Below are 9,403 nucleotides of genomic sequence, written 5' to 3'. Positions count from 1 at the left end.
TACACACACACACCACCAACGGTACATGCTGCACCAGGATCGACCCAAACAGCCTCCCAACCCACGGAAAATTACACCTTTGGATTGGCTTTTGCTGGCATTTATCCGTCAGCATTTGAATGGCCGCCTTGAGCACCATCTTCCCACCCCTTTACCCTCTACTATTATCCACTATTATCCACCATTATCTGTCTTTTAACCCATAATCCTCTTTACACCCCTTTGTGAAGAGCGACCTTGTGGCTGTTGATAACTAAAAATACCACTAACAACGGATCTATACACCTTATCCATTGAATCCAAATTTCATTAAATCCAAGTTTCGTTGAATCCAAATTGTATTCTGAATGTATTTCCCCAAAGCGGAAACCATTTTAATGGCCACAAACATCTTGTCAATCGAATGAAATAGATCTTTGTTTCTGAGTGAAATTTCTGTATACAAATTGATGAGTTTAGGGAGACAGGATGATAATTCAGGTTGAAGAGTTAGAAATTCATTGGGAATCATCAGTTTATATGTGACCTTGATGCTGGCTGCTATAATATATGATCTGAAGATTTATATAGTGGTGACAGCCCGAGTGCTCCTATATATTATATTTGATATAATCCCAGGATAGTAATGACTCCACAGAAACCTGTTTTATAATATATATATATATATATATATATATATATATATATATATATATATATATATATATATATATATATATATATATATATATATATATATATATAAATATATATATATATATAAATATATATATATATATATATATATATATATATATATATATATATATATATATATATATATATATATATATATATATATATATATATATATATATATATCCTCAGCATATATGTGTGGTTTGGGATAATATTTTATGAATTCAAATTTACACTCTGAGATATTTTAAACTCACCAAATTGGCTTAAAACTCAAAAATGCCCCCAAAAAATCCTCTGGGATTTTTCGATATCATAAGCTCTTAAATTGTTATCATTACTCGGCAGTGGTCGCAAGGGTCTGAATCTCCTTTATGATAGCAATCTGGCCCCAGCACAAGCTAATTATAGCATTATTGCACAGCTAAACTATTTATCAAAGCTCGAATCGTATCTCACGATTTTTAACCTAAATATTACCATTATACATTTTAAAAAGGCTCTCTGCAAGCCACAGCCGGAAGATCCCGCACAGCATCACCCATAACAATGATTAGACAAGACAAAAACGCTCTCGGGGATATAATTGCTGGGGGTAATTGGTAGTTGGGGTCGTTAAGTGCTTGTTAGGGACACCCATCCCTTCATCTTAGGATGAGGACTGGTTCTAGACCCGATGGGAGCAAGACCAAGGATGTGATGCGATTAAAAGACTATAAATCAGGGGTCTTACAGTTAAAGACAGTCATCGGAGTTGCCTTTTGGATGCTGTCTTGAATGCTGTCTTGAATGCTCTCTTGAATGCTGTCTTGAATGCTGTCTTGAATGTTGTCTTGAATGCTGTCTTGAATGCTCTCTTGAATGCTGTCTTGAATGCTCTCTTGAATGCTGTCTTGAATGCTCTCTTGAATGCTGTCTCGAATGCTGTCTTGAATGCTCTCTTGAATGCTGTCTTGAATGCTCTCTTGAATGCTGTCTCGAATGCTGTCTTGAATGCTGTCTTGAATGCTCTCTTGAATGCTGTCTTGAATGCTGTCTTGAATGCTCTCTTGAATGCTGTCTCGAATGCTGTCTTGAATGCTCTCTTGAATGCTCTCTTGAATGCTCTCTTGAATGCTGTCTTGAATGCTCTCTTGAATGCTGTCTCGAATGCTCTCTTGAATGCTCTCTTGAATGCTCTCTTGAATGCTGTCTTCAATGCTGTCTTCAATGCTGTCTTGAATGCTCTCTTGAATGTTGTCTTGAATGCTGTCTTGAATGCTCTCTTGAATGCTGTTTTGAATGCTCTCTTGAATGTTGTCTTGAATGCTCTCTTGAATGCTCTCTTGAATGCTCTCTTGAATGTTGTCTTGAATGCTCTCTTGAATGCTCTCTTGAATGTTGTCTTGAATGCTCTCTTGAATGCTGTCTTGAATGTTGTCTTGAATGCTGTCTTGAATGCTGTCTGGAATGCTCTCTTGAATGCTGTTTTGAATGCTGTCTTGAATGCTGTCTTGAATGCTGTTTTGAATGCTCTCTTGAATGCTGTCTGGGCGCACGAGACTGTCTAGTTTTGATTTTCTTGGCGGGTGAAGTCTGTCTTAATCTGTCTTTATCGCAATATTGCTGTAGAACTTGTCTAAGTTTGATTTCTTTTGTGGGTATGTGCTGGGCACGAGTGTTTGAATGACAGGTGTGTGTGTATTAAGGATAGGTGTATGACAGAGCAGGTGTGTATTAATGACAGGTGTATGAATGACAGGTTCAGTAGTTAAGTCGTTTGTGTGGTAATACTGCATATCTTTGATCCCACCTAGTGCTTTGATATGTATGTATGTATACATATATATGTACAGCTTCGTAAGCACGCAAGCCATAGATCACTGAGAACTCTAAATGACACAACCAGGACTCGAACCCATGACGTCTAGGATCACCCCCAAAACCTACACAATACCGTGACCACCGCACCGTGGATCGAATATTTAGAAGATCCATTGTTAGTGATTCCCCAGACACCTGTCTTAGCCCACTCAGCCACGACAGGACCAAAACTGACCAATGGGGAAGTCTACTGAAGACTCTGAAGGCCCCCAAACTGAACCCCAACCAGGAATTGGTACAGTCGGGTTCGCTTACAGTCTGGCCTTAACGTCACGACAACTTCGATATCTACAATAAGAACGACAAAAAGCAATATCTGTACAAAAAAAACTGCTATCTTTTTGCCTCGGTTTGAATGCGAAACGAAAATATATTTCGCACTTGCGTGTCCGCCCGCTACGGATGATTTTACGAATATATTGTGTCTAGAATGATATGTTGGAGCAGTGGATCATATACTGGAGACCGACTGAATGGGGTGCTGGGCAAGGGGTAAGAGGAGTCTGGGGGGAGAAAGAGGGAGTAGGGAAGAGTAGGAGATAGAGAAGAGGGGGAAGAGGAGTGGTATGATAAATTAAAGAAGGTAGGGCAAACTCCCTCAGCCCCCCAAGTCCACTACGGGCTCACCATAGCCCGTGCTACTTGGAACTTTTTGTTCCAAGTAGCGAATCTTAAACAGCAACAAACTCCGTCACACAGAGGAAAAGGATAATTGAGAACGTGTCTTCAGTAGTTGGGACAGGAAATGAGTGCTTGTCCTCTCCTAATTGTGCTTGCGGGGGTTGAGCTCTGGGTCTTTGGTCCCGCCTCAAAGAGCTCTGGGTCTTTGGTCCCCGCCTCAAAGAGCTCTGGCTCTTTGGTCCCGCCTCAAAGAGCTCTGGCTCTTTGGTCCCGTGTGGAGGTGTTTGTGCTTGTTTTCTGATGTAGAAGGGGATGGATTATGCTTGAGCCAGGTGTGGATATTGGTGTTTGGGTTTTAATCCACCTGTGAGTGGACGTAACACCTAATCTAACTCCTGAGGCACATATAAATAGGATAACGACAGCAGCGTACTCTACACTGGCAAAAGTTAGATCATCATTCAGAAACCTAAGTAAGGAGGCATTTAGGGCGCTTTACACTGCCTACGTGAGGCCAGTCTTAGAGTATGCCGCCTCATCATGGAGTCCCCATCTGAAGAAACACATAAGGAAACTGGAAAAGGTTCAGAAGTTTGCGACGAGGTACGCCGCAAACCTCGTAAATTGTACGAGGTTCAGTTAGTAGAATGTTAATACTAAATGTTGACCAGACCACACACTAGAAAGTGAAGGGACGACGACGTTTCGGTCCGTCCTGGACCATTCTCAAGTCGATTGTAAAGTTTGAAAGAATAGGCAGAACACTCAACTAGTAATATTAAATTCAAATAACGACTTCCGAAGCAATATATTGACAAAATGCATATATATATATATATATATATATATATATATATATATATATATATATATATATATATATATATATATATATATATATATATATATATATATATATATATATATATAATTTATGCATTCGTTCATCATTTATTGACAACATATTTAACTAGCAAATGGAAATTCACATAATGCACCCGTACGCCATAAAGATAAAAAGATCTATCTGTTTCGCAGTAATATATTTAAAAAAAAAAAAAGTACGTCCTGCTGCCTTAAAGGAAATTACAAAAATTACATTTCGTTAAAAGTAAATTAAAGTGAAAATATAAAAATGAAACGTGGAATAATTAAGAAACAGAAGATAAACAATATAAAAATTAAAATACACGATCAGATAGCAAAATACAATTAGGCATAAGCAGAAACTTAATACAAAAACAAAAAATAAACTTTGAAATGTATAAAAAAGGTCGCAAGATGAATGGTTCTGGAGCTGAGAGGCATGAGCTAAAGGGAAAGTAGCCTCCCGCCAAACCCACACCGAAACTACGACGTTGGTACAACGTTCGAACAAGTTTTAACACCTCCTAACCAGTTATAAGAACCAATATAGCAAGTTGTAACAACGTTCTAATACGTCATAAACACGTTAAGCCAAGATGTAACAACTTTATTACAAGTTGTAACAAGCGGAAAATATAGACAGTTTCGGTTTGTGTTTCCAGGGCTGGGATATCTTACCTATCTGATCAAATAAGTATTGTGGACATGAAGGTAAACTCGAATAGGTAGATTCGACAGTTAGGAAAAAGGTAATGAGTCTCGACTATATAACAACACGTAGGTGAGTGAACAAACACATATACATCTCATACAAACAAAACAAATATATTTTCACATTTTAGTTCCTCATGTCTTTAAAAACATGTAAATATATGTACATAAAATATGTACCCAAATCCTCCCATGCAAATAATGTTCTCTCTGACCTCATGTCTCACAATATTTTGTTCTTCCCTGATATATTATTATTATTGAAACACAAAGAACATAACTTCATGTATTTATATATAGTATATATATTATATATAGTATAGTTAGCTAGTATAATAGGGGTTAAATATAATAGCTATTAGCAATGTTTATATTAAAAATATAAATAAATATATATATTTTATATATATATATTATATATATTATATTATATATATATTTATATATATAAATATATATAAAAAATATTAGCAATAGCCATTATCCATGTTTCTCTACGTTTAGAATGATAAGGATGATAATATTACTAGTTGTGTTGATAAGATGGTGATTGTAATGATAAAAATGATAATGTTATTAATTATTTTAACTTATAATAATATAATTAAAATAATAAATATATATAAATTTTATATTTATATATATTTGCATTTTATATATAAATAATTATATATAAAATGCAATTCTCACTAATAAAATATTCAATACTCACTCAAAATACTCAAAAAATACTATATATATATATATATATATATATATATATATATATATATATATATATATATATATATATATATATATATATATATATATATATATATATATATATATTTTTTTTTTTTTTTTTTTTTTTTTTTTTTTTTTTTTTTTTTTTTTTTTTTTTTTTTTTTTTTTTTTTTTCATCGAAAAAATATATATATAGATTTTTCGAAGTCAAAATTTAGGAAGCTAATTTTCTAATCATTATCTTGAGCTTAAAAAAACAAATGAGCTGTGATGGTTGGTAAGAGACATGTCAACAATCAGTTACCAAGTAGTAATGACAACACTTGCAATGCAACGTGCTGGTCCCGCTAGTCGAAACGTTTGGGCAATAGCTATATATTTCTCCTATATTTCTTTTAACTAAAACCAAAGTTTAGTTGAATTTGCATTAGCGTTCTCGTAAGATTTCTTGAAGGTGAGAGTATTTGCCTCATGTTATCTTATGTTGAAGGATGTCACTGAACATTTATCTAGCGGTGTTTTTGTTCAATGTGTTCATTCAAGGATTTTTGTTCAGTATGTTCATTCAAGGATTTTTTGGTACGTTCATTCAAGGATTTTTGTTCAGTATGTTCATTCAAGGATTTTTGTTCAGTATGTTCATTCAAGGATTTTTGTTCAGTATGTTCATTCAAGGATTTTTTGGTATGTTCATTCAAGGATTTTTGTTAGTATGGTCATTCAAGGATTTTTAGTATGTTCATTCAAGGATTTTTGTTCAGTATGTTCATTCAAGGATTTTTTGGTATGTTCATTCAAAGATTTTTGTTCAATATGTTCATTCAAGGTTATTGTGATGTTCATTCAAGGATTTCTGTTATGTTCATACAAGGATTTTTGTTCAATATGTTCATTCAAGGATTTTTGTTCAATATGTTCATTCAAGGTTATTGTGATGTTCATTCAAGGATTTCTGTTATGTTCATACAAGGATTTTTGTTCAATATGTTCATTCAAGGATTTTTATTCAATATGTTCATTCAAGGATTTTTGTTCAATATGTTCATTTAGTGTTCATCAATACTCATATAGGTACCGGGTGAATATCACTCCACCTACAGACGAATCCATTCATGAATCCATGAGTTTTCTCTTAAAAGCAATCATTAATTCGCTTTAGAAAAGTTCAAAATTCCTAACGCTTGCAGTATTCCCTGTGTTCCGATCCACTACACAGCTTGTCTTGGATTCATCCAATGACTGATGCAAAAAATGCAAAAAACTAATGTTTACCAGACCACACACTAGAAGGTGAAGGGACGACGACGTTTCGGTCCGTCCTGGACCATTCTCAAGTCGATTGTAACACACTAAAAGGTGAAGGGACGACGACGTTTCGGTCCGTCCTGGACCATTCTCAAGTCGATTGTAACACACTAGAAGGTGAAGGGACGACGACGTTTCGGTCCGTCCTGGACCATTCTCAAGTCGATTGTAACACACTAGAAGGTGAAGGGACGACGACGTTTCGGTCCGTCCTGGACCATTCTCAAGTCGATTGTAACACACTAGAAGGTGAAGGGACGACGACGTTTCGGTCCGTCCTGGACCATTCTCAAGTCGATTGTGAGAATGTCAGATAGAAAAAACTTTTTTTCAATGTTTATTCTTTATTGGAATTTATATGGAATTTATATTTATTCGTTATATGGAATTCTTTATTGAATCAGCTTATAAACTTGTCGACTGAGATAGCTTCCATAATTGCTTGAAGTGCTTGTCAGAAGAATAGGTTAAGAGAATTGCTTTCGACGGATTTGGGTTTCCAGCTTCCTGCTATGTCCTCTTGTCCTACTTTCACTCAGTTTAAAGAGGCTGTCCTTGTACACTTTTGTCTATACCATTCAGTATCTGGTATGTAATGATCATGTCTCCTCTGTTTCTCCTCTCTGATACAATTTAGATTTTGTCTAACCACTCTTAGTATATATGTGTGTGTGTGTGTGTGTGTGTGTGTGTGTATTTTTTTCCGAGGTTTTATACTTTCAATGTCCCTGGACTTGTGTCTGAGAATGTGAACTGTGACTACAGAAACGATTGGGCGTAGTTTGTGACTGCCATACTTGGTGCATCACACGCGCGCGCGCACACACACACACACACACACACACACACACACACACACACACACACACACACACACACACACACACACACACACATACACACATGGCTCAGGAATCTGTACACCAGTTGATTGACAGTTGAGAGGCGGGACCAAAGAGCCAAAGCTCAACCCCCGCAAGCACAATTAGGTGAGTACACACACACACACACACACACACACACACACACACACACACACACACACACACATATACACACACACCATAGCTGTACACATTGACCATCTAAGATACGTTACAAAAATCTTGAACTTCCTGCCATCATGTGTGTGATAAACAACAAGTCTAACAGTTATTACCTCCAGACGCGACGTCCGCGGTCAAGATATATATATATATATATATATATATATATATATATATATATATATATATATATATATATATATATATATATATATATATATATATATATATATATATATATATATATATATATATATATATATATATATATATCTCCCAACAAAATATATCCAAGCTACACATATATGTACACACCTGAACACACATAAACATCACATATATACACTCAGGAAAGCGCACATACATACACACTGGGTAATGTTTATTTCTTCAGGGAAATCCATGATATTAACCCTAAATAAACCATCCTGTGTCTATTATTATCCAAACACCAATATTTGTCAGTCATGATTACAAGACGAAACATGACACGATGTTCACAGTGCCAGATGCCACCACCAACAGCCCTCTTCCTCCAAAAATATAAATATAAAACAAAATTACAATAATATATATGTATATATATACCTGACTCTCCCTATATATAGTAGGGAGTCAGATATATATATATATATATATATATATATATATATATATATATATATATATATATATATATATATATATATATATATATATATATATGTATATATATATATTTTTTTTTTTTTTTTTTTTTTTTTTTTTGAGATATATACAAGAGTTGTTACATTCTTGTACAGCCACTAGTACGCGTAGCGTTTCGGGCAAGTCCTTAATCCTATGGTCCCTGGAATACGATCCCCTGCCGCGAAGAATCGTTGTTACAACCAAGTACACATTTTACTGTTGCGTTAAACAGAGGCTACAGTTAAGGAATTGCGCCCAGTAAATCCTCCCCGGCCAGGATACGAACCCATGACATAGCGCTCGCGGAACGCCAGGCGAGTGTCTTACCACTACACCACGGAGACTGTAATATATATATATATATATATATATATATATATAACTGAAAACTCCACACCCCAGAAATGACTCGAACCCATACTGCCAGGAGCACTATGCAACTGGTGTACAAGAGGCTTTCAGGCTTGTTCGCATATATGAACAAATCCACAAGGGCCGTGACGAGGATTCGAACCTACGTCCGAGAGCATCCCAGACGCTGCCTTAATCGACTGAGCTACGACATGGTAAAAAAAATTGCAACCGGAAGTTCTTCTGACCTTATTCGGATCCTGTAGCCTCTCCGAGACACAAACCAGCAATTCTTTTACCCATGTGGTAGCTCAGTCTATTAAGGCAGCGTCTGGGATGCTCTCGGACGTAAGTTCGAATCCTCATCACGGCCCTTGTGGATTTGTTCATATGATGCATCAAGCTATTATGATTTCTGTATGTCTATTTAACCATTTTAAGTCATATTTTGCTAATTATATATCAATCTAATATATATAATCCTGGAAATGTGCTTCCAAATTCACTTATTTTAATACTAGGGGATATAATTATATTCAACAATATATTTTTATTCAGTAATTTTA

At 35.4% G+C, this 9,403-nt stretch overlaps 1 protein-coding gene across 1 annotated transcript; it reads right to left on the bottom strand.

The window, feature by feature from the left end:
- Nucleotides 1-1,391: 1,391 nt before the first annotated feature.
- Nucleotides 1,392-2,655, bottom strand: LOC123750767 (fap1 adhesin-like). The gene is made up of 2 exons (XM_045732878.2): nt 2,615-2,655; nt 1,392-2,238 (listed from the first exon to the last, which is right to left on the bottom strand). The coding sequence occupies exons 1-2, from the start codon at nt 2,653-2,655 to the stop codon at nt 1,392-1,394; spliced, it is 888 nt and encodes a 295-aa protein (XP_045588834.2).
- Between the last annotated feature and the right edge of the window lie 6,748 nt (nt 2,656-9,403).

This window comes from Procambarus clarkii, chromosome 77, assembly GCF_040958095.1.
Source record: "Procambarus clarkii isolate CNS0578487 chromosome 77, FALCON_Pclarkii_2.0, whole genome shotgun sequence".
NCBI lineage: Eukaryota > Metazoa > Arthropoda > Malacostraca > Decapoda > Cambaridae > Procambarus > Procambarus clarkii.
The sequence above is the reverse complement of the archived record's forward strand: the minus strand, read 5'-3'. Positions and strand labels throughout refer to the sequence as shown.